The sequence below is a fragment of the Eschrichtius robustus genome, chromosome 20 (assembly GCF_028021215.1).
Source record: "Eschrichtius robustus isolate mEscRob2 chromosome 20, mEscRob2.pri, whole genome shotgun sequence".
In the NCBI taxonomy this organism is placed as follows: Eukaryota; Metazoa; Chordata; class Mammalia; order Artiodactyla; family Eschrichtiidae; genus Eschrichtius; species Eschrichtius robustus.
Window position 1 is genome coordinate 54,240,156 of NC_090843.1, and position 27,376 is coordinate 54,267,531.

The 27,376-nt window shown below is 39.0% G+C and overlaps 1 protein-coding gene across 1 annotated transcript in view; it reads right to left on the reverse strand.

Moving 5' to 3' along the window:
* The window catches only part of METTL16 (methyltransferase 16, RNA N6-adenosine), a 57,726-nt gene extending 33,275 nt beyond the window's left edge, over positions 1-24,451 (reverse strand). The window contains exons 1-4 of the mRNA XM_068530813.1: positions 24,322-24,451; positions 20,184-20,311; positions 5,778-5,977; positions 936-1,076 (exon numbers count right to left, since the gene is read on the reverse strand). Of these exons, the coding sequence (XP_068386914.1) occupies positions 936-1,076; positions 5,778-5,977; positions 20,184-20,311 (469 nt within the window). The 5' untranslated portion in view covers positions 24,322-24,451. The remainder of the gene's footprint in view (positions 1-935; positions 1,077-5,777; positions 5,978-20,183; positions 20,312-24,321) is intronic.
* Positions 24,452-27,376: the final 2,925 nt, after the last annotated feature.

The window sequence follows — 27,376 nt, forward strand, 5'->3', positions numbered from 1 at the left end:
CATAAAAAGTAACTAAGCATTAAGGGGATCTGACTATTTGTAGCACAGTTCCATGTACTGAAATAAAAAAGACGATAGAGTTTAATCAATAGCAGGATTTTCTTCCTTTTAAAAATCTTGGTGACTAGGTTACTTTATACACAGTTGTTCTCATCTTTAGTGGTAGTTGTGTTCTATAAAGTCACCACGAACCCTGAATTAGTGAATACTGAACCACTGGCTCCTAAGAGAAATACATGATTAGGTAAGTTTGAGCCTCTGGTCCCAACATTTTCATCAACCAATCAATACATATCCTTACTGATTCATCAACATTGAACTCATGGCCAACAGTACTATAACATGTCTGAACGAAACTTATCTGGCACATGTATTTTCTCTGTAAGGCACATCACGGCCTTCTTGTACTTAGGAATGCTAGGCAGTACTTAAGCACTGTGTTTAGGGGCCATTATAAACAGCAACATCACCAATAAAAGCACAAAACTGCAAAAAAAAAAAAAAGTGGTACTAAACAGACCATGAAAAGGACACTTGTTTACAGTATGAGAGCTGAAACAAGACAGCAGGACGTTGCCTTGTCCAACTTCAGCTGGGAGACTCAATTTTTTTGCCACTTTGCACGTGTCTGTGAATGACCACAAAAGTACCATGAGTATTGATCTGGAGGCTAAAAATAGCCCCTAGTAGGCAAACTTTAGCAAGTAGGCAAATTCACAAACACAGAATACACAAATTATGAGGATCGACTGTGTTTACTCTGTTTCTTTCTGAGTTAATTCTGGTAACAAAGCAGCAAACCAAATTACCATGTACCAGACTGTTTTAAATTACCAAAGTTTGTATATTAAAGCAGAAGACAATGAGATGTGTTAAATTAGAAAGACAGGTTAATAAACAAAGCTTGAAGGGAGTATTTATTCTACAGAGCTAACCTTTTATAAGATCAGATAAGTTATTCTGTTCCACATTCTTCTTTGCATAGTTGAAGCACATGTCATCTACTTCTGTTGCAAGGAAATACCAGCCATTTAAGGTTGTTCCAAGTAAAGGATAGATGCAGGATGCCCCAGTACCTAGTACAATAAGAATTCAAAACACATTGCACACACCTGAGAGGAAGGTGAGACCAACAAGCAAAAACACCATTCTTCACTTCTTAGAATTTCTTATAGCCTTAACAGCTTAAACCACAAGCTGGTACTGATTACACACATACTGTGGCTACTGGCTTCATGTATGTTAGTCTTACCTCATAATTAGATTCATATTTCCTAGAGGGTAAAAACCTTGCTGTCTTCTTTGTATGCTGTATGTAAAATGAAGTATGCATAATTGGCTGGTGATCAAGAAATACATGACTGACTAACTGAAAATTGTCAAAGCAACTTAATTTACTTTATAAAAAGTCTTCATTTTAAATCTCTCACAAACTTGATTTTCTTGAAAGAAATCAGTGTTATTTGTTAAAACACCACAGTAATATCTTAAAATAGATCAATGTATACATCCCATTCTACAAAAGCAGAAAAAAATACATAGGGTATAAAATTTTTATAATATTAAACCACTCAATTCCCCACATATCTATCTGCAAGTTGTTACTTGAAGGAAACCAGAAGTTAAACAAAACAAAACAAAAAAACCCTAAAAACTAAAGAGAGGATTCATTTCTTAGATGTGGAGACATGGAAAAACACTTGATCCAGATCCAAAACATCAGTCATTGGCTTGCCCCACCACAGTTTCAAGGGAGACGTTCAAAGGCAAATGGTCCAGGCAAAAATCTCTCTGACAACTAGGGTTTGGTCCTAAACTTGCATGTAGAACCTCTAACCATAGACTGGACGAGTATATGTTTGAGTATATACTAACCACAAATAATTGCTTTTACAACCTTTAACTGATCTTGGCCAATAAGATCCTAAAGAGCATACTCAAGAGAAGAAAAGCTGGTGTTCTTCTTGGAGGCCCACAGTAGTCAGCCCATACCAGCCATTCCACGCCCACTTTCCACTGACCACATCATGGTGCCAGTCTAGCCTTCTAAGGATTTGGCAGGAAGAGCTGGAGGCCAGAGATACTCCTAAACCAGAGGAAAGCCAGTCTCATCTTACTGCTTCCTCATTAAGTACTCAGAACAGGCCAGTAAAAGACATGACAACAACCGATAGCCAGAACATTTAAGCTCTGACAGTCACAGTGATTGCTATACTTTCTATCATGTTTACCTAACAGCATCCTGGCCCTGATGCTACTGGGCAAACATCTCCTTGGGGATGTGGGAGGTGGTGCAGGAAGGAGTGGTAAAGGGTACTCAAGCTCCTCTCAGAGTTCACAATTATTTAGCCCCTGCTAGCCACTCAGAATAAGGAAATTAAGGAAATTTAAGTAGCACTTCCAGCTCTGTAGAAAAAAAAATCCAGACCAGATCCCAGGCCCTTGATTCTCATACAGCTACCTCTCTCTTCGTACTTCAATTTCATTTAAAAGGAAAAAGAAAAAAGGACACCTTCCCTCAGCTGCCCTAATATCAGGTGCCAAGAGGGTAATAAACGCAGGTAAAAGACCTGTCCTTCGCCAAAAAAAATCAAGTTTCTCAGTTCTTAAGACCAGAAGACTTGCATTCTAACATCCTAATCCCCTCTGAAAGGTGAATGACATTTTTAAAAAATTTTTATTTATTTATTTTTGGCTGTGTTGGGTCTTCGTTGCTGCATGCGGGCTATCTCTAGTTGCAGCGAGCAGGGGCTACTCTTCATTGCGGTGCGCAGGCTTCTCATTGTGGTGGCTTCTCTTGTTGCGGAGCACGGGCTCTAGGCACGCGGGCTTCAGGAGTTGAAGCACGTGGGCTCAGTAGTTGTGGCTCGCGGGCTCTAGAGCACAGGCTCAGCAGTTGTGGCGCATGGGTTTAGTTGCTCCACGGCATGTGGGATCTTCCCGGACCAGGGCTCGAACCCATGTCCCCTGCATTGGCAGGCGGATTCTTAACCACTGCGCCACCAGGGAAGCCCGTGAATGACATTTTTATATGGGTAATAATCCTTGTAATGATAAATAAAAATGGAAAGTGTATACCCATAGAATTAGAGCAAACTAATGGAGTCTGGGGGAAGAATTTATATAAAACCCTAATTAGAATGAATGAGATTTCAGCAAGAGTGCCCCTTGTGAAGAGCTAAAATCCATTAACCTCCTATATCCCCAAGTGTTATTTTAGAGGGTTTGGGGCATAATTAAAATAAATTAGTACTAAATAGGCTCTCAAGCTTTTTAAGCTTTTTATAACCCATCAGCCAATCTTCTGCCATGAACATAAAAGAAAAAAAACTTTTGTTAAACCCCATTATTTTTACATAGTGCTTAGTTCATAATGGATGTTCAGAATTTTGAATGTTGAAAGAATGATGTATTTATCCATCGACATTCAACAAATCATTTACTGAACACCTACTGTGTGCCAGAAACTTTGCTAGGCTTTTGGATATTACAGTAAGCAAAAAAGTAATAGGCTCTGTACTTTGTAATCTAGTGGCAGAGAAAGACATTAATCAATCAGACAAGTGAATGTGTAGTTTAAAACTAAAAAAAATGCCATGAAGGAAAAAACATGGTTTTCTAAAGCTCATATTCAAGGAACCTATCTTATGCTGGAAGGTCAGAGAAGGTTTTCTTGAGAAAATAAGGCTTGAGTTGACAACTACAGTACAAATAAGAATTAATGAGGTGAAGGTGGGAAGTTCCAGGCAGAAGGAACAACATGTACAAAGGCCTGGAATCATGACATCTTATTAGAACAAGTGCCAAAAACAAAAAAGAGAAGAATATAAGATGAGGCTTAGAGGGACTTCCCTGGTGGCGCAGTGGTTAAGAATCCGCCTGCCAATGCAGGGGACATGGGTTCGAGCCCTGGTCCAGGAAGATCCACATGCCGTGGAGCAACTAAGCCCGTGCGCCACAACTACTGAGCCTGCGCTCTAGAGCCCGGGAGCCACAACTACTGAGCCTGCGTGCCACAACTACTAAAGCCCGCGCACCTAGAGCCCATGTTCTGCAACAAGAGAAGCCACCACAATGAGAAGCCCGCGCACCTCAACAAAGAGTAGCCCCTGCTCGCCGCAACTAGAGAAAGCCCACGCGCAGCAATGAAGACCCAATGCAGCCAAAAATAAATAATTAAAATAAATAAATTTATTAAAAAAAAAAAAGATGAGGCTTAGAGAGACCTAGAAAGAGACCTAGAGGGCAGGAATCAGACAATGAAAATTCTAATAGGCCTAATAAAGGTTTTGGGTGTTTATCACAGAAGCAATAGGAAGCTATTAAAGTGGTAAAGATGTGCTCAGATATAGGTTTATACATACTTTCTGGAGAATGGAAAGGAGGGGCAACAGAGTGGACAAGAACAGAATAGTTGAGAAGCTATTCTGTAGACAGGGAGAAATGATGGTGACTTGGACTGGGATGGTGGCAGCTGAGAAGGAGAAAAATAGATGATTTAAGAAATATTTAAGAGAGAAAAACAGGAAACGGTGATAGACATTGTCAGTGAGAATGGAGAGAAGTAAATATCAAGGACGACAAGATTAGGAAGAAAGAATATGAGTTTGGTCTTGGACATCACACAGTCTGAGGTGTTTTTGAGATATCCAAGTTTCTTATATATTTGGGACTAGAGTTCAAGAAAAGTAATCTGAGTTGGAGGAATAAACAATTTGTAGGTTATCTGCATGGAAGCAGAAAATAAAGTCATAGATATGGATGAAATTGCCTAGAGGTAGAGTGCTGAATAAGAAAAGGGTTAAAGACTGAGCTTTAGGGATTCCCAACATTTAATACAAGAAAGTAAGCCTGAAAAGGGGAGAAGAGTGACTAGAAACGAAAAAGGAAAACCAGAGGAGTCTGGTGTCGTGGAAGAAAATGGAGGAGAGTGCATAAAGGAGAAAGGAGGGGGTCAATAAATGCTGCTGAAAAGCTCATGTACAATGAGCACTGAAAACACACACAAATGCTGAACATTTACTACTATCTAGAAACTGTGTTTCCTATTAACTATGTTTAGAAATAGGGTCCACAGTTTTTAACTCAATTCTTCACTCTTTCTATAAAGGATTAGTAAAGGCCAAAAGATTAACAAATTTCAAACCCTATCAAATGAAAATATTGGCTATGACAAAACATATAATACATTTATAATCGCAAAACATACCATGGCTTCATTTCCTTCTGTTTCTCTACTTACAGTCCCAAATGAATCACACAGGACAGTCCTCTCCATTTCAGAAGATTACAATTAAGAGAACATCTTCCTTTAACTCGATGTCTTTTTCCTTCCCTTTAATTTTGGATTAAATACTCTCTACAAATAAACACCTAAGAGATTCCTAAAAGTATTCAGTCCCACATGATCTTTTATTAAGTGACCATCACCACAAAATCCCAATATAGGGACTACTGTACTAACACCAAATAATTCAGAGTAAAAATAATGTCCAACAGACAGAGACATCAACGTGGTAATCTGAAAAGCTAAGAAAAAAAGGGCCTCACTTTCATTCTGCACTTCTCTTACCCCCTTGCTCCCTGTTTGGTGCTGACAATCCCTTCTCAAGAGAAAGTGACAGCAGAAAAGCCTAGGTATCCCAAATAAGAACAGTGATATCTGTAGCCAGCTTCTTTCACACAACAAATACCCAGAAGTTTTCAAAGAATTTGCAAAGACCTCACAAAATTTATAAAACTTATATTTAGCCAAAAAATAATTGAAAACCATGTACCTATGTCAATTCCTCTTCGGAGAGTACTTTTGTCAGAGTCCTGATGACCAATCAGATCTTCTACCCAATGAATATAGTTGAGTCTCAAGGGAACTGTGGGAATTAGTCTCTCCAGTGGAATATCAATAGAAAGTCCAAAATCCTCCCTTAGGAGAGTACAAGTCAGAGCTCTGACTGCTTCAGGGTCTTTAAAATTAAGACTGAGGGGTGGAGAAAAAGAAGTAAAACTGATTAGTAAGACTCGCTGTGTCCTACAAGCTTTAATGCAACCAGGCAGGACCGAACACCCACCTGTTTCCTAGGAGATCACACATATAAATAGTTACGTAGCACATTCAGTGCAGTGGCATACACATATGGGTGTTTAACAGTCACAGTATGTGAAAGACAGCATAAATTTCCACCAAAAGTACTGCATCTTCATACATGAAGCACAGAGGACAAGAGTACCTCTGTTCCAATTCCTGCCTAGTTGTCTCCTTACTTAGTTACGTGACTTTGGACAAGTTATTTAGCCTCTATGAGACCGTTTCCTCAGCTGTAAAATGGGGATAATAATACCCATATGTAGAGTTGCTGTGAGATAATCTGTGAAAAGTACTAGCATAATGCCTACGACACAGTAACCGTTTTACAAATGCTGGCTATTTTTACTATTATCAAATAACATGATTTGATGGTAGCATTCTTTGAAAATCATACTTAAAAGTGGAAAGGAAGCAGTATAAAATGTTTAATAATGAAAACAGGTTAACATACTTAAATATAACAAATACTACAAGCACCAAATTTTTAAATGTGACTATATTTAGCAGGTTTCCTGAGGAATAATTTACATACTATAAATTCACCTGTAAGTACACAACAGTTTTTCGTATATTCCCAGAGTTGTGCAACCATCACCACAATCCAATTTTAGAACACTTCCATCACCCCCAAAAAGAAAACTCGTGCCCATCTGCAAGTCATTCCTCATTTCCACCCTCAGCTCTAGGCAACCACTAATGTACTTTCTGTCTCCATAGATTTGCCTTTTGTGAACATTTCATACAAATGAATCATATAGTATGTGATCTCTGCATCTGGATTCTTTCACTTAGCATAATATATGTGAGGTTCATCCATGGTGTAGCATGTGTCAGTACTTCATTTCTTTTTACAGCCAAAAAATTATACTCCATTGTATGGATAACCACATCGTGGTTTATGCACTGGATTAATAATCACATTTGTGGTTTGTTTATCCATTCACCACTTGATGGCTATTTGGATTGTTTCTACTTTTTGGCTATCATGAACAATGCTGCTGTAAATATTCACATATAAGTCTTCACGAGGATGTGTTATCATTTCTCTTGAGTAGATATGTACGAATATATCATATGATATACTTACATTTAACTTTTTAAGAACCTCGTGTCAATATAACTATTTTGAGAGGCAGGAAAAGCATTAAATGAGATGAAGAAGCAACTGCGCAGCAACTGTCAAAAATACAAAATGCTGGAACAAAGTCAGGAGGATAATAACTTCAAAAGTGACTGACGTTACATTTAGGTGGGGATTTGTGATCTTTAAAGACAAGTTTCTATGAAACAGTGGAAATGGAAGTTTATTGCATAAATACTTGCTAGCAATAAAAAGTCTCATTAAAATACATTAAGCCTGTTTAAAGGGATATTAAGTCTATTCCTAGTCATCAGAGGTAGATATATATTAATTTTGTCATTTGTGGGGGCTGATAAAAGAGAGTTAATCCATAGGCAAGCAACAATGAACACAGTTCTGCTTCACCCAATAGTACAGCAATTGCCTCAATCAATTTTCACATTAAAAGAAAAAAAAAGGCTAGCACTGCCTTTGTATTCCTTAATAAAAAGCAGTACAAATTCAGGTTCAACAAGATAAATTATGTAGCAATAAAAAGATATTAAATCTATAAAAACTTTATTTTTAATTCTAACAAGAATATTGTATTTTACTCCTTTGAAATCAGTCAAGTGTTCAGAAAAGATGGGCCAACTCCACTTCCTTCAATGACACAGCAATGACAGTCAATTTTTACACATGGAAAGAAGTTCACATCTGAGTACCACGCTAAACCATTCAAACAAGTTCACATTCTTTATTCTATAGTGGTAGCCCAATCTATTACTAAGCTTCATTGCTAGACACACAAAAGGAATATAATCAATTCTGATGTCTATGTTCAAAGCCTTAAAACCTGAAATGTGAAATTTCAGAATTTTTCTATCAAAGAAACTTAATAACCTAGAAACCTTATAAAATAAACGATGAGCAGTATCATCTAAGAGCAGTACCTATTTACAGAATTGTTAACCTAAAATTTCTGAATGCTATTTTGCACTGATATTTTGAATAAAATTGTGAAATTCAGGAATTGCAAACTCAAATATTTACAACGTACTACTCAAAATGCCAGTCCCTGACAAGATACAGAACTTGTGCCAGAACGTAAATCAACACACTGAGAGTCATAACCAAAGACGTGTCTGCTGAACTAAACGTGCAGCACAAGGTCCTCGCCTCTGTGGACAGTAACAAACGGTTTGTGGCCGAGCGGGCAGACCAATGGCCACACTTCTGGTAGCACTATGCCAGATGACACAAATGACCATTTCAAAGGGGATGGTCACTACTCAGTTCTAGGTAATTAATGTCAAGTGGGTTTGCTGGCCCAGTTCTGCTAGATCTCTAAAATTTTCAAATGAAACCAGCAACCCATATTTTTATATGAAATTTCTATGATTCTTAAAGTATATGTGGACAATAAATAACTGCAAGCCTTATACAATTCACAGGCCAACAGGTGGCAACCTCTATTGTAAACAGAATTATAAAGAAAGTTGGGGTACTTGGCTACTCCACACTTTTAAAGAAGTATAAAAGTGTTTCACTCTCTTTGAGCACTACTTTGCTCAAAGAGAGTGAAACACTTTTATACTTCTTTAAAGCTGAGTTAGATGGACTAGAATTTTTAACAGGTTGTGATTGCTGGCGTTCATTCCTTTACTCATTCAACAGGTATTACATGTCAGCTACATGCCAGGCATTGTGCAAAATGCTGGAGATACTGTAGTAAAAGCAAATACAGACATAATCTCTCCCTTCATGAAGCTGACAGTCTGGTAGAAGATAGGTATTAATTTAAGAATCATTCGAATATATGTAAAATTGTCACTGTGATGAATGCTATAAAAGATAGATACGAGGTGCTAGGAAACCTACATAATAAGTGGAACTGCCTTAGGAAGGTCAGAGAAGGCTTCCCTGAGGACTGAAAGTAAAATAAAAATTAACAAAGAACAGGGGGAAGGGAACATGGTATTCTAGGGTCCTAGGTAAAGAGAAGAGCAAGTACAAAGACCCTGAGGCAGGAGACTTCATGGGGCATACTGAGACACAGCCACTGTGTCTAAAATGCAGACAGCAAGGTAAGCATGCATGGTTTAAAATGAGGCTGGAGAGGAAGATAGAGGCCAGATTATATAGGACCTTATAATTAGGGTAACCATACAATTTTATCAATTAATTCGGGACACTTCTGAAAGTGAAAGTATCACACCAGGATAATTATAATCTATGTTAAGGATTTATGTTTGGTATGGAATAAGGATGGACCAAGTGGAAGCAGAGACACCAGTGAGAAAGCTACTGCTGTCATCTGAGTTAAGAGGCTGGACAAAGGTGGCAGTGGCAAAGACAGGGAAAAGTGAAAGGAGTTTAGAGACATTTAGGAAGGAAAATTGACAAGATCTGTTGATGGACTGATATGTGAGGTGAGGGAGGATGTGTTTACAGACATCTCCTAGGGTTCTGGCTTGTTCAACAGGATAGACAGTGCCATTCACTGAAACTGGGAACTCAGGCAGAGAACCATTTTTGAGGAGAAATATCATAAATTTGAGCTGTATTTGAGACATCCAAGTAGAGATATTGAGTAAGTGTGATCTCTAGGTATAGAGCCCAGAAAATCTGGAAAAACAGATTTGGAAATCTGGAAAAAATGTATAAGTGATTTGCAAACAAACAAATGAGGGCCTGGCACAGATGAGAGTGCCTAAGGAGAAAACACAAAGTGAGAAGAAAAGACAACTTAACACTAAGCCTCAAAGAATCCTTTAATGGTTGTACATACAATCGTTACAGAGGAAGCTACACCAGGAGACAGGGTGGAAGAAGGAAAACCAGGAGAGTGTGATGTGGTGCCAAGGAGGCCAAGGGAAGAGGGTGTCCATGAAGGGTAAGAGTGTCAGTTACCCCAGTGCTTCTCAGGAGTCAACTGGAAACTGGAAACTGAAACTGGATTTAGTGATGTGAGACCATGGAGACCTTTTCAGGAGCTGCTTTCGTAGTGGTAAAATTCAGAATCCACCCTGGAATGTGCTAAAGATTAAGTATGGTATGAAAAAATGGAGACAGTAAAAACAGATAATTCTTCAAGAAGCTGAGTTATGCAAGGGAGAGATGGGGCAGAAGTGGTAGGGTTGACGGAGAGGTTTCTTTACTAATTTTTTAATGGAAGATTTAAACACGTTTAAAAGTCAATGGAGGGCTTCCCTGGTGGCGCAGTGGTTGAGAATCTGCCTGCTGATGTAGGGGACACGGGTTCGAGCCCTGGTCTGGGAAGATCCCACATGCCACAGAGCAACTAGGCCCGTGAGCCACAACTGCTGAGCCTGCACGTCTGGAGCCTGTGCTCCGCAACAAGAGAGGCCGCGATAGTGAGAGGCCCACGCATCGCGATGAAGAGTGGCCCCCACTTGCCGCAACTAGAGAAAGCCTTCGCACAGAAACAAAGACCCAACACAGCCAAAAAAAAAATTAATAATAAATAAATAATAAATAAATTTTTTTTAAAAGTCAATGGAAAGTCACAAAGGCCACATATTATAATTCAATTTACATGAAATATCCAAAACATGCAAAGCTGTAGAGACAGAAAGCAGATCAGTGGTTTCCAGGGGTTGATGAGACACAGTAGTGGGGAGTGACTGCTTAATGGGTATAGGGTTTCTTTTAGGGTGATGAAAATGTTCTGGAATTAGATAGTGGTGATACTTGCACAACCTTGTGAACATACTAAGAACAACTGAATTGTACACTTTAAAATGGTGATTTTATGATATATGAGTTATATCTCAATTTTTTTTTTTTTTATTTATTTATTTATTTTTGGCTGTGTTGGGTCTTCGTTTCTGTGCGAGGGCTTTCTCTAGTTGCGGCGAGTGGGGGCCACTCTTCATCGCTGTGCGCGGGCCTCTCACTATCGTGGCCTCTCTTATTGCGGGGCACAGGCTCCAGAAGCGCAGGCTCAGTAGTTGTGGCTCACAGGCCCAGTTGCTCCGCGGCATGTGGGATCTTCCCGGGCCAGGGCTCGAACCCGTGTCCCCTGCATTGGCAGGCAGATTCTCAACCACTGCGCCACCAGGGAAGCCCTCAATTTTTTAATAAGTCAAAAAGAAGAAACTAGTTGACAGACATTAAATATTTAAATAAAGGAATACTGGACGATGTAAGGTTGTTGAGATGGGGGAGGGTATGGGATCCAAAGTACAGATGGAGAATTTAATTGAATTCGAGTATCATAATAACTGTAATAATAATAATAATAGGTTGTCAAACAGAACCAAAAGCCAAACCTATGGTCTTTTGTGTTTTCCACCAACTCATACCTACCCACAACTGAGTTTAAGAATTTTTTTTTTTTTTTAACTTTATCACACCTATGGTCAAATAAGCAATGAGATAGTAGTATCATATAAAAACAAAGATCCTGGAACAGTTGTAAATGACCATTACTGTTAGCCCTATATTAGCCAAAGAACCCAAAATCCTACATGCAAAATAGTAAGAAACTACCTTGATCAATCAAGTTGGTCTCTTAAATGTGGATTGCTATGCTAGCTAAAGAGCAAATGACAGGGAAGAAAAACTTAGTCATCCAAATACTTCTTTGCTCTTTCCAATTACAGTTAAGAGTACTCCAGGGCTTCCCTGGTGGCGCAGTGGTTGAGAGTCTGCCTGCCAATGCAGGGGACACGGGTTCGAGCCCTGGTCTGGGAAGATCCCACATGCCGCGGAGCAACTGGGCCCGTGAGCCACAACTACTGAGCTTGCGCGTCTGGAGCCTGTGCTCCGCAACAAGACAGGCCGCGATAGTGAGAGGCCCGCACACCGCGATGAAGAGTGGCCCCCGCTTGCCGCAACTGGAGAAAGCCCTTGCACAGAAACGAAGACCCAACACAGCCAAAAATAAATAAATAAAATAAAGAATTATAAAATACACATTAAAAAAAAAAAAAGAGTACTCCAGTTTTTCTAGCTAAGCCCAGTGACTTACCCTAAATTCAGTGAAACTTAAAAAAAAAAAAAAAAGAAGTCCAACAGTATGGGAAACAGTTAAATATATTTAAGTTTTGTATTACAGAAAATTTAGGAACAATCTAAAGGTAGTCATTAGGGAGTTGACTGAATAAGCTATACCACATCCATACAAGAGAATATTCTGCAGTCATGAAAAGGAGTAAGACTGGGCTGATTCAGACAGTCTTGTATGAAGAGGGTTCCTTGATAAATTAACAGCAACAACAAAAAAAAACTCCCACAAGTTTGGGTAAAAGCATATACATGCATTATGATCACATTCTTGTAAAAATAAAAACAAGACAAAAAGACCCTATATGTGAACATGCATAGAAAACAATCTGGAAGGGTCAGAACCACCTCTGGATGTGGAAATTCTCATATTTTTGTATTATCTGAACACATGTTATATAATATCACCTTCATAACAACAATAAGTGTTTTATAACTATATGGAAAATGCTTATGTCAAGTGTGGGTAAAAAAGTCCTTTGATTGTACCTATAGCAAAATTACAACCACAAAAATTACTATATATGCATAAGGACAGGGCTTAGAAAGGAACACAAGTAATTTGATCTCTGGAGTGGAAGAACCGTGACCTTTTTTCTTTTACGTATGCAACATTCCCATTATAAATGTAGGTAGGAAGGATATATTTCTATAATTTTCCCATTAAGGGCTCTATAAATGTTTGTATAATAATAAAAAAAAAAACCTCCTTTTTCAAAAAAGGAAAACAGATCCTTGGTTCCAGACTACTTGTTTTCCATGAAAGGGGGCCAATTCTGTTGGAGACCAAACCAGCATATTTCCCACAATGACAGCAATCCCCAAAAGATAGTAGTGCAGCTTGAGCACTGATTACATGGCTTCACAAAACATCTGGAGCAGAGAAACAGCAATATAATTGATATATTTTCTTAGTGCCTTCAAACAGAGTTGTTTATATAAACAATTCTCACTGTTTTAAAAAATGTGCTTACTTTGATGGAATAGAGCATACAACTTATTAATAAGGAACTACATCCTAATCACCAAAAAGTATAAGACATCAAGCAGAAGCTAGTCTAATTGAAGAAAATACACAAAAATCAATGAAGAGCTGATTCTTAGACTTTTTATTAGCAAAATGAGTGTTTGTTTTCTTACTTCTAAGAAAATACAGACACTAATCTGAGGGTTGGAAATCTTTTTGTAGGACAAAAGTGAAGTCATCTGACTTCACTAGTTAAATATCTAGGTCACTTTAGCACCCTGGGACATTCAAAATTCCTGAACACAGGCAAGATCTTTTTTCATTTTCATTTCTGAGAGCACAGAGAGGCACAGGGACTAAAATTAGCTCTCACGTGGAAATTAGCAATTTATACCATCAGTCTTTGTTGTTTGTTTAACACATCCAGCTTCGTAAAACAAAACAGCCTATTGTCAACAGGCTCAGGTCTGATTTCCCCATGATGACTCTTGCTCTGCTACTGATGAATACAGTATTACCATTCTTAGATGGGGTTTGGAAAGATACATTCTGTAACCATGGTTAAAGAAACAATCATTCTAACACTGCAGAGGCTGAACCTTATGTAACAATAAAGGCTGAAGCCTCCCCACCTTACTCCAACATTGGTTTCTATTCATTAGATCTTCACTGAGGTGCTAAAAATGGTACAGTCACAAACTATGACACAGCCCTTCAATGCCCGGTCTTTGATTTAAAAACAAATCAGTTAAGTGTCATACCCTATTCAAACTCAACTGACAGGGCTCAAGTAAATTGCAGGATGTTCCCATGGGGAACATAGGTTCCTGGTTTCTGTGAAAAAGCACAAACTAAAATTTAATTGAAACGGTCAGATATGATTACAACAAAGCAGTGACGGACGCAGGGAAGAGAGAGAAAAGAGAGAGGGAGAGAGAGAGATGACACCAGCAATCCTCAGTACCTTATCAAGTGTACCAGGCTTAACAACAATATCTATCCTTTACTAAGTGTCTACAATGTGTCAGTCACTTTGCACACATCATTGCTAACCTTTATGACAACCATCCAAAGTATGTCCTTTTATCCCTCCTTTTTAGATGAGGAAATTCAGTCTCAGTAAAGCTAAGAAAATTATCTAAAACCTCACAGCTGGTAAGTGGCACTCTCAAGACTGGTCCTTTGGATGACTCACTCAGAAGTGCCCCTCTTTCCATATCACACCCTGCGTCCCCTAAGAGAACACTTAAGGGCTGAGCAAATAAATGACACTTCAATCCATCTCAGGTCTAATGTTCTTCCTGGTATTCCTTTTCCATCATTACCTGGGTTTACGTTTTGGCCATTCTTTTTCATATATCTTCTTGAGTTAAATAAAAAGCCACTATAAAAATAAAGAACATTCTACTGATGCATATAATCATCAACAACTCTGACTTAAGTAAGCAGCAAGGAGGATGATGTCCAGGAGCAGGTAGGCTGTTTACATTAAAACAAAAGTACATATCTTCTCTTCTTCCTCTATCATAGATCCCTTCTAAATATGCTGTACTACCAACCATAGGTAAGCTCATACTGCTCCATTATTAAAGAAGAGGAGCTCTCCTCAAGCTTGCCTCATCCTCTTGCCATCCCTTCACAGACAAATTTGCTTTTCCTTGCAAGAAACTTTAAAATTACTTTTGCCTATCACAAAACCACCACTTTGAACATCAAGTTCGTAACTTTTAGTCCTTTTCTATGCACAGCATATCAGCACAGATACTTTGGCTTCAGTCTGAAACAAAATGATGATGTTTTATAATCTGCAACACCCATTCCATAGGCTACGTGGTATTCCACCGTATGGAACTGCACTGTAAGAACCCACAATTTTGGAAATTTAAATTATTTCCAATTTTCCTTGTTATAAACAGCCTTGGGATAAACATCCTCAAACATACATTATTTCATTTAAGTATGCTTTTAGAACTTTCAAAGCTGCAACTCTACCAGCATTTTATCACTATGCTTATTTGACTACATTTTTGCCATTGATGGATACTGTATATTTTTTCTTTGCTAATTTGGTCCATTTGTCTTTCTTCTTTTGTAAATTGCCTGTTTTTATCTTTAACCTATATATTAAGGTTTTCTTCCTTTTTCTTGTCTTCTAAGAGTTCTTTATATTAAGGGAGCTAAATATTTATACTGTGTTGTCACCTTTTACTATTTCCTGATATGTAAAAGTTTTTACTTCTTATGTAGTTGAATCCATAAAATTTCCTTTATGAATTCTACCCTTGGAGTTTACTCAGAAAGACCATCCCTACACCGAAAGTTAAACAGTCCACCTATATATTTTTTTCTAGTACTTCAATAGAATAAATATACTGAAATCATCAAACCATCAGGAATTTATTTTGCATAATATATAGGAAAGGGAATCTAATGCACTTTCCCCACAGCTGTTCCAACACATCTATTAAAAATCCATTGCTGTCTGCCTCCACCCTTAACAACCTGAAATGTCCTTATTCTATGTTACAGTCTCTACACGGTGGGGTGGTATCTTACTTAGGAGTCAGCTTCCAAAGTAAGCATATAAAGTGAAAATCCAGGAGAACATTGCAAAAGCTCTTTAATCATTCATAGCACTGTAAGATATTCACATTATGAGAAACACACAGGAGTCAAGACTGATCAAGAAAGGAAGATTCACCCTGTCCACTCTACACTCCCTCTGGGAGGTATACTACTGAGTAGAATGCAGGCTGGAATCACCCTATTTAGTGTGCACATGCTGTTGAGACTTGAATGCCACTTTGTGCCAGACAACTGATGGCCCATTCTTGTGGCACTACTGGGCTAATGTTTTAATTACTCAAACTTCACAATATATTTAAATACCCATCTGGGAAAGTTTACACCCCTTCACCTTGCCATCACCCACTTATAACATTTGTTTTGAGTATCTTTTCTTTGAACAGAAGAAACATTATGTCGCTTTCTCTCCCAAAAACCTTAGAAGGATTTTGATTTGGGGAAGAATCGACATATTAACTATACTGAGCCTCCCCATCCAGAAACACACGGTGTCCCTAGATTCATTGTCTCCCCTAGACCCCTGAGGGTAATTCTGTTGCTTTATCCACATAGATCTTAACATATTTCTTTGCCAAGTTTCTGCCTATTCCTCTTTGTTATTGTGGATGGGATCTTTTATTGCAACTATATTTTCCAACTAGTATCTGGAAACCTATCAATTTTCTATTTATTTATATACATTTAAAAATATTTATATGTATGTTTTATTCAGCAATCATTTGAATATTTTTAGGTGATTCTCAAATGTTTTTTCAGGTAGACAATAATCAAGCTATCTGTAAAATTGTAATTCTTTTTCCTTCTAATCTTATTAACTCTAAATAAATAAGGGAAGCAATAGACTGAGCCAGAGAGAGTTCCAACGCAGTCACTTCTTAGTGTTATAAGCCTGTGCAAGCTATTTAAAAAGAATGTGTGGGACTTCCCTGGAGGTCCAGTGGTTAAGACTCTGCGCTTCAAATGCAGGGGGCGCAGATTTGATCCCTGGTTGCGAAACTAAGATCCCACATGCTGCGTAGCAGCCAAAAAATAAAGAAAATACTAAAATAAAGGAATGCAGTATCAATTTAAAAAAAAAGAATGTGCATTCATATTTATAGATTAAAAGTTCAAAATATATCACTAAATCAAACTCACTGATTATATTATTTAGGCTCTTTATCAGCAGTACTTAACCTTTTTTGGGTCAACTACTCTTTTAAAACTGAAGTTCAAATTATAGGTTAAAGCTTTAAACCCTATCTCCCCAAGAAAAAGAACATACACAAAGAGTATATTTACCTAATTGTCTTTGAAGCATTCACTGATCCTCTGAAAGTCCCTAAGGCCATTGTTCTGTTTATTTTTCTCTACTTGGTTGGAAAGACAAAGAAAAAATGTCTCTGAATTATATCACTTTTTAAAAGATATTTCTTATGTTACATTTTTCAACATGCTAAAAGTCTTTTTTTAAGTCTTCATTTAACGTTATTTCTTTTGTCAATACAAACTAGTCTTCTTTTTCTAATTTGAGGCTTTTTTTGCCTTCTATCTTACTTTTTTTTTAATTTGGAGGGAACTCTCATTTGTTTAGTATATTTTTGCCCATCCCTTTATTTTTTATTTATCTGCAATTTTGTTTTAGGTATGCCATCTGTAAATGGCATACAGTTAGATTTTATAGAAGAATTATTCTCATGCATTTGACAAATATTTATTGAATGTCTATTACTTGTCAGACACCCTTAAGCCATTCAGATATGTTGTGATAACAGATCTGTTTGGTCTGCTCTGAGTGATTTTTCTTAAAAAATATAAATCTTAAGCCATCTTAAAAATCCTAACCATCCTAAAAATCTTCCTCTGGTTCCTCAAAGTCTGAGCAATCAAGTCCATTCTACTTTGCATGAGCTAAGAGCTATGAAAGGCTCTTTGTGACCTGTTCTTTGCTTTCCTTTCAGTCTCATCTCCTACTATTCCCTAAGCTGTTATTCTATATCCACTTCATCCCCATCTACATGCAGTTCTGCAAACTTACCAGGCCTTTCAAAAAATTCTGTTCTCTATACTTGGAACTCTTTTCCCCCTTCTATTCATCCTTCAGTATTCAGTTCAAAGACTCAAGGCCTTCACTAATACCACTCCCACACCACCGCTGTGTCCTTCTCTTCTGACTTCCATTTTCAATTGCACATAGACTTCTCAGATTCAGTATGCCCCAAACTGAAAATATATCATCTCTCCCCCAACCAGCTCATTCCCCCTTGTTCCTTGCTGCAGTAAATGGCACTACCACCTAATCTCTTGCTAAGTTGGAATACCAAGCACCATACTTGGTTCATACTTAATTTCTACTGTGTCCTGCTAATTATATTCATGAATTTCTCTCAAATTCATCCAGTGATCTCTATCCCTCCTCCCTCTACCTAGTTAGGCCACCAATATGTCTAATGTAGATTACTAAAACCATTTCCTACTTACTTGCCTATACTTTCAGTCTTAATTCTCCCTGCAATCCATCTTCTACAATGCTCCTAGAATACACCTGTCACCTGTCTAAACACAATTCTGAATGTTATTTCCCTGCTTTAAAACTTTAGTGCATAAGGCTGGGGATGAGTAATTCTGAAGACACAAGAACTCTCTGCACATGTCCCTAAGATAAATTCCAAACTCCTCACTGGCCCTTATCAAGTACTGCAAGCATCATCCTCCCAGCCTCACCTTCTGTCATTTGTCCACCACACCCGAGGCACGCTCAACTTTTCCAGTCCCCCACTACTCCGTGCTCTTTGCACACGCTACTCCCTCTGCCTGTAACATTCTTCTTTCTACCTGGCTAACTCAGACTCATTCTTCAGAACACAGCTAAGACACCGTATCTGTTTCAAATCATTCTCTAAATCCCAAAGCTGGGGTCAGGTCTTCCTTCTGTGCGATTCCACTGTATACTCCACAGGTTCTGCCACACTGAAAGGCTAACTGCTTGTTTATTTGTCCACTTCCTCCACTAGTGTGTTTACTCCAAATATGGCAGTGACTAAGTCTTTCTTGTTTATTATGGCTCTCCCAGAACTTAGAGCAAAATGGTTAATCAACAGATATTTGTTAAATAATTAAGTACAAAAATAAGTGTAGAGAGGAAACAAAGAATAACAAAACTGTATCTGCTCTAAAGCTACCAGGATAAATAACATCCACATACATAACTATGAAACAAAGGTTTAAGAAAAATGGTAGAGATGATCTAAACAAAGTGAAACACCAATTCAGTATCTCTGGGGTGATCTCCAAAGTAAGGTGCCAAAGATGAATCTTTAGAGTATGCAAAGAAAATATTAGAACTCTTATTTAAATATATTTTTAATTTCCAGTTTGAAGTATGTTTTCTAATGTGTTTAATATAGTAACATGGTAAGTAATACAAGCATTCATACATGGAGCTGTGCTCAACTTTTTACTGAGTGGAATAGACAATAAAGCTTGGAAATCACAGTTCTAGGGCATTTGACTTAACCTTTGTGTATTGGTGGGGGTCACAAATCTCTCTGAGAATCTGGTGAAAACCAAGGATTATCTCCCAGAAAAATGAATGTAAATAAATATGCATTATATATATATTTTTTAAGTTTTAGGATTTCTAAGGTACCTTGGCCCCCAGGTTAAGTCCTGGCCTAGGGCCTCCAGTTCTACAAGAAGTCTGCCAGGAGGAAGGATGAGGTCAACAAAATGCCTCAAGCCCTCTGACCCTATTATTCCCGACCTTCCCACTGCTCCACAAATCCTGCTCTTCCTCCTCCCCACAGGTGAATCACCCACATTTTCCCCAGGCAGGCTTGAAATTTCCCATCCCCTCTGTAACTCACATAGAGTTTAGGATGGCAGTCAAAGATCCCCTTCTCAAGGGTATAACACAAACATCCGTTATTACCATACCACTATCATAATCCTTGCCATTTCCTGAAGCGTCATACTATTATTTTCTTAATTTTTAATAATTAACTTTTAAACTCAAATTTAGTGACATTCTAAGTAATAATGAAGTTAAATCAGTTTTTATATCCTGGTTATTATTTTCCTACCTCACATCAAAATAAACACACACTTAAAATAAGGACTTTAGACCCTCACCAGTCACCAAGTTTTAGAGTACAATCCTAAGGTTTCTGCAGGCACTCTGGGATCTCTGTTAGGTAAGCAATAATTTGGACATCAAGAAATTTTTTTTTGTTTTTTGTTTTTTTTAGCCAGAAGGAAACTTAAAAGCATTTGGTCCAATCTTCTGATTTTATAGGTTAAAACGCTAAAACCAAGAGAAGTTAAGTGATTTGTCCAAGGTCAGAGGAGAAGTTTAAGGAAATGTCTAGAATTAGTATTCAGGTCTACTATCAGTCCAGTATGCTTTCCACTATGCTGTGTCCATTCAAATGACACTAGAATAATACTGTATCAAGAATTCTTCATCTGTTACCTACCTCACTCTTCCATTCAGATTTATCTGAACATGCTGCTGAAAATCTGGATATTTGGAAGCCAGATATGCAAAGTCAGGAGGTTTGTCCTTGTATCTATTTCTTGCATGCATTGATTTACTCAGAGCCATCTTTAAAAAGAAAAAAAGGGTGGGGGGGGGGAATCGCACATTTAGTTAAAAAAAGTCAACAGGAAAAGCTGTGGTTGCCAAGTCAACAGTTACAGCCAATACATCTTTGCCAACCAAGTGAGAAAAAAGAAGTTATATTTTGAAAATGTGCAACAACAAATAAGCACATGAAAAGATGCTCAACATCATTAGTCATTACGGAAATGCAAGTCAAAACCACAATAAGATATCACTTCATACCCATTAGGATGGCAATTATTTAAAAAAAAAAAAAAAAAGAAAGAAAGAAAGAAAGAAAGAAAGAAAGAAAGAAAGAAAATAACAAGTATTGGCGAGTATGTAAAGAAACTGGAGCCCTCAGGCATTGCAGGTGGGAACGAAGATGGTATGACTACTGTGGAAAAGTTTGGTGGTTCTTTAAAAAGTTAAACATTACCATATGACCCAGCAATTCCACTCCTAGGTATAGATCCAAAAGAACTGAAAGCAGAGATTCGAACAGATACTTACAATGTTCACAGCAGCATTATTCACAATAGTCAAAAGGTGGAAGCAACCCCAAGTGTCCACAAGCAGATAAATAAACAAAATGTGGGATATACATACAATGGAATATTATTCAGCCCTAAAAAGGGATGAAATTCTGACACATGCTACAACATTTATGAACCTTAAAAACATTATGCTAAGGGAAATAAGCCACACACTAAAGCACAAATACTATATTATTCCACTTATATGAAGTGCCAACAATAGGCAAATTCATACAGACAGAGAGTAAACTAGAAGTTAGGGGTTGGGAGGAGGGTGGAATGGTGAATTACTGTTTAATGGTACATGGCTTCTGTTTAGGATGATGAAAAACTTCTAGAAATGGACAGTAGTGATGGTTGCACAACACTGTGAATATACCTAAAGCCACTGAATGGTATACTTAAAAATGGTTAAAACTGTAAATTTTATGTTATGTGTATTTTACCACAATTTTTTAAAATGTATGCAACATATGATGAATCTTTTTCTTTTAAACCAAGGGAAGAAAATTGGAAACTACTCCTTTAAATGCATCAAAGTGGCAGAAGGCAACATAATCTACAGCCAAGAATATTATAGTCAGAGGTTAGTTTTTACAGTGGTCCTGCATTGGCAGGTGGATTCTTAACCACTGCGCCACCAGGGAAGCCCATACAGCCTCTTATTTGGCCTCCATGAGCCCACACTTCATTACTTCAGCACACATATAAGACCCAGCATGGTGTGGCCTTACCTATTTTTTCACCATCAGCTTAAGTCTCACCCATTGCTCTTCTTTCTTTCCCTCCACTCTGGCAATAGGGTCTTTACCCAGGTTACTCCTTTTGTCTATAATGTTCTTTCCTCCCCCTCTTCACCTGATGAATTCCTACTCATCCTTACTACCACAGTTCAAGCATTTCTTCTTCAGGAAGGTCTTTCCTTCCCTAATCTCCCCAGTTCAGTCATATCCGCTATTGTAAAGTCTCTTAGCAGTAAGTACCGTTCCTTTGCAGGCTTTGTTAGAGATGTAACTTTACATGGTAATAAATCTGTTAATACTCAGAAGGTTTTTGACAGCTTTCCACACTGGAAGTTTAATAACCATGTTCAGAAAAGAATTGTCGAGATGTTCCAAATCATGCATCTAACTGCCCACGAGACTACTCACTTGAAAGGCTCCAAAGTACTTCATGCACAACATGTCCAAAATTAAATCATTTCTACCCACCCCAAACTGGTCCTCTTCTAATTTTCCCTATTTTGCTGAATGATACCACTATCTTCCTTGTGGCACAAAAGCGAGAAATCTTTAGCACGTTTTCCACCCTGCCTCCCTCATTCCAAACACACCATGTCCTGATTATTCTCCATCTCCTAATTATTTCTTGACCCTATCCATTTTCCGCCCTTCACAACTCCATATCTTTAGGCCACAGACCATAATCATCTTCTTCTTGGATGACTACAATAGCCTCTAACTGATGTCTCTCTAACCACTCTTTTTTTTGGCTGCGTTGGGTCTTTGTTGCTGCACGTGGGGTTTCTCTAGTTGCGGTGAGCGGAGGCCACTCTTCGCTGCGGTGCACGGGCTTCTCATTGCGGTGGCTTCTCCTGTTGCAGAGCTCGGGCTCTAGGCACACGGGCTTCAGTAGTTGTGGCTCACAGGCTCTAGAGCACAGGCTCGACGGTTGTGGCGCATGGGCTTAGTTGCTCCGCGGCACGTGGGATCTTCCCGGACCAGGGCTCGAACCCGTGTCCCCTGCATTGGCAGGTGGATTCTTAACCACTGCGCCACCAGGGAAGCCCTCTCTAACCACTCCTGCCCCAGCAATCCACTTCACCCCAGCAACAACATCCCCCTCCTCCCGCCCCAATACAAAACTGAACATTCCGTGGTAAATCCCTTCAGTGCCTTCCTAAAGCTTTTAGGCTGATAAAGTCCAAAATAATTAACAAGGCACACATAATCTACCCCTCCAAACTCATTTGTTGCCACTTTCTCCTCCCTGTTCAGAGTGTCATGCGTGTACCCTGATGTCAGTGCACACACGTAACACTCTGAACACACATGGACAAATTAAATTACAAATATGATAGATTCATTTCCTTCATTATTCAACCCTTCTGGTCAGAACAGATGCACAATGAGTCAATAAAGCCACTTCTCTGCTAACCAAGCTCCCAATACAGGCGATGGGTTCTTAGCTAAATCTATCCCATTCCTCAGAGTTTAACTGAGTGTCAGCTCTTACCTGGCATCAGCATTGTCACTCCTCACTTCTCTCTAACCTAACCTACTTTTCTCTTCCTGGCTCATTCTGCTCTAGCCACACTGGCCTCGTTGCTGTTTCTCTAGCAAGTCTGGCACACTCCTATCTCACGGCTTTTGTACTTGCTGTTTGGTCTGCATAAACTGTTATTCCCTCAGAAATACATACATACAAGGTACCCTCACACCTTATTCAGGTCTTTGATCAAATGTCACTTCCTCATTGATGCCTTTCCTGAGTACCTCCATTTAAATAAGCAGTGAGTGAACACACTCCTCGTCTCTCTTAGTAGCTTCAGTCTTCCACATAAAACTTACCCATCTGACATTCCATATATTTTACTTATTTTTTTAAAATCTGCCCTGCCAGTAAGCTTCATGAGGGAAAATATTTTGTCTATCTTATTATTCACTGCGATATCGCAGAGCCTAAAGTAGGGCCTGGAGAGCAGGCACGCAATAAGTGTTTTTTGATTGAAAGCACGATGGAACTCTTTACACTGTCCAGGACATTGAAACACAGCACCTCATTCTTGATAAGCAGTCCTCCTCTTAAGTCTCTAAAAGGCTCAGGCCTAGGGCTGGACCTTTTTCTTCCGGTTACCCGAGTCAGTCCAGAGAGCCAAAGTAGTAGATCTTCACTTAAGCTTCCGCTTCGACTTTCTTTGATCTTTCCCATCTCCACGCTTCTGCTTCCTTGGTTTCTCCTGACCCTTAATAATCCTCTTCAACTACCATGTGTCTTAATACATAAGTCTGTAAAATAATCTAAATTCCGCTTTCAGAACTTTGAATTCCTTCTGCACAGATCCCTACCACTTCAATCCTAATCTCCGTTTACTCTCGTCTCCTTCCCTCATAAATCCGGCTTTTTCCACTAGTTCGGCCACTGCTAGTTCTCCATCTCTTCCACTCCTTCCACGTCCTCATATTACCCACTCAGACTATCTTCCCGCCTCAGTTTTGGATCTCTCTAAACCTCCTCCGCCCCGCCGGTCTTTCCTACTGCAGTACTAGTCGCCACTCTATTTGCCAATTCCTCCTACCCACCCCAACACACATATACCCCCGCACGCGCACGCACATGTACACACACACCATCTGGTCTCTCTCCCTAGACCCCGAAGCCAGCACCTCACAGGCCCAGAACAGGAGAATGTGGAACCTAGGTGATACACAGGTTAAGTGAACTCGCAACCCGCGTGAAAGATATTAAGTGACTCACCTCTGAGGTTTAAGTTCCTTCCAGACGACTAGTCTAGTGTGGGCCTCTACAACCCCAGAGTCTTAAGCCACCAGCAGCTTGAAGATCCTAGAAACGCAAACGTTACGCTCCCAGTGCGCCGCCATCTTGGGCCTCCATTCAGCCTCGTGATTGGACGAGCCATTCTCGCGCGACCTGCGGCAGATTCTGAAGAAAGAAGAAACTGTCGCGAGACCTGGACTTGGCGGCTCCTTCTGTCAGAGGGAGGGGGCGTGGTAGCAAGCAGAGTCCTTTAGGGTAGGACGCCTGGTTTAAAATCTGCTAGGGATATTGTTTTTTAAAAATGTAGATTAAAAAAAATATGTAGCCTTCTGTGCCCCACTCCAGATTTACTAAATCACATTCTCTGGGGTTGGGCGAAGAATATAAGGATGGCTGCGCGGGGAAGGGGGGGAGGGGTGTTTTTGGATTACACGGCGGCAATTACCGTTTATTCTGCAACAGGTCTCTCCTCGTGCGATGTCTCACTTGATCATCACAGATGAACCTGTGAGGTGAGGCAGGGTAGTCTCATTTACAGAGAAAGAACTGGGGATCAGAAATATGAAGTCGTTTGTTCAAGATCTTACATCCAGATGACATCAAATCCACGTATTTCCTCACCTGCCTCTTGAGCTGGAAGCAATGTTAAATGCTTTCCATTTTTCTTCTCAACTCGGTTATACTAATTTTTACCCTCCTCTGGTAAGTAGTGTGAGCATTAGTCTCCCCGTTGTACAATTGAGACCAAAAGGTAAATGACTTTCAAAAGGCATACAATTAGTAACAAAACTAGGGCTAAAGGCTGAACCTCTGGACCCCTACCTAGTACCTCTTTCCTTTAAAAAAAAGCTTCCCTATGTCCTAGCAATTAATGTGAAAGATTCTGGCAAACTGTTGTAATACAGTTGAGAGATAGGGGTAGAGACTTCAGCTTTATGCAGAACTGAGTGTACCAGTTGTCACTCCAGAAGAGGTGAGGAGGTGTTTTAATTATCTGTTGTTTAACCACCACCCCAAATGTATAGCTTAAAACAACAACCATATTATTTGCTCACTGTGAAATCCGGGCTGGGATTAGCCCGGCCATTCTGCTAGCCTTGCTGTAGGTCGTAGCATCAGCTGGGGGCTGGTTCCGCGGGAATGACTGAGCCTCTCTCTTCGTATTGTCTCAAATTCTCTCCCTCTCCATGTGACCTTTCTACATAATTCTTCAGCAGAGAAGCCATATTTCTTACATGTTGGATTAGGACTCCCAAAAAGACAAAAGTGGAAGTTGGTAGGCCTTCTTAAGGCTTAGCCTCAGGACTGGTGCTTTCACCATGTTCTGTTGGTTAAAGCAAGTCAAAGGGCCAGCCCAAATTCAAGAGTAGAGGCCTATGCCAGGGTACCTTCCAGTACTGGAAGGCATGGTTCACTGGGTCCCCCAATGTAACAGAATACTACAGAAAGTTTTATGTCTTTAATTGGTAGTGTCTTTTTATTTTTACAGTATTTAGTGCTTACTTCTGGAAAGGTAAAAAGAGAAAATGGCCTTGAAGTTAAGGCTGGTAAAGTTGAAAGTGGATTGTATGTAAAATGCTGGTGAATTTCTCTGTTAGCTCCAAACAGCTCCATTTCCTCTGTGGGTCAAATCAGAGAGACCATAGCAGCCAGGGAATTTGGGCTTTAATCCTGCTCCCACCACTTTCTAACCCTTTGATTATGGGCAATTTACTTAAACTATTCAAGCCTTGCTTTGTTCAATATGCAAATCTCTCTCGTAGGGTTGCTGTGAGAAGTAAATCAGATAATGCATGTAAAACACTTAGTGTAGTTTCTGGCTCATAGTAAGCTATTATTATTATTATTCTTGATGACTTCTGTGGTCAGTTTCCATTTTTAGAAAATTATTTCATAAAGATAAAGCATGTTCATTATAGAAAATTTGTAAGAAATTTAAATAATATAGGAAAATATGAAAAAGAAAGCAAAAATTATCTAAACTCTCACCCCCTAGAGTCAATCACCATCAACGTTTGATAACCTTACTTCTAGACCTGTATATATTCATAAGGATATATAACTAAATAATTTTTGTAGTAATAGCATTTTATATATATACATATATATATATATATATATATATATATATATATATATATATATATACACACACACACACACACATAAAATGCAAGTCTTGGGGGTTCTCCTACTTCAGTTAATATAGTTCTATAGCATTCTTTGTAATAAGTGCATAGTATTCCATTGCATGGATGTGCCACAGATTTTTTAAACTCATTTCCCTCTGGGTGGACATAGGTTGGCCTGCTCCCAAAACTGTGGTATAATGATAAATACATCTCCTTAAAAAAAAATTTTTTTTTACATAAAATGAAATTGTCTAGAGACTCCACAAAATAGATTAATAAGATATTCAACATCTGCCTCTTAGGGCTTATATCTCTGACGTACTGTCAAATACCCAAGGATTTAATCTGGTAGAAGTCTGTCCAGTTTCCACACTCAGCAAGGACAGTATAGGTGTCCAATTAGTCAGTTACAAACTTTGCTTCTTGCTGCCTCTTTGTAGTAGGAAATTGATACTGCACATTCAGCAAGTAATGCTGCTAATTCTAATATGTTGCATAGCTCCTACCAGAGCTGCTTTTAGCATCAGCCACCTATTGTGCTGAACTCAACTCTTGAGGGCCTGGATTCCCACTTTACTGAAGTTAATTATTTCAAAGACCATGTTGCTCTTCCCTGCTACTGTTCTGGCCAGGGCCAGGCAGTCAACATCCACAGGTCTCTCTGGCTTCATGTCTCAGGGAGCAATGATCGAGTATCAGTTCCTTCTAGCCCAGAAGATGCTGGCCTCCTTATGTAAATTCATCCAGCTCCTGCTTAAGGACCAAGTTAATATATCAGAGTTCTAATGGCTCCCTTAATTAAGTCACAAAAGCTACGCCTTAATCTCAGAAAAATGACTATTTCTCAGCCTACATTTATATAACTGAGAGCTACTCAAGTGATGTTTACACTTAGGACACCA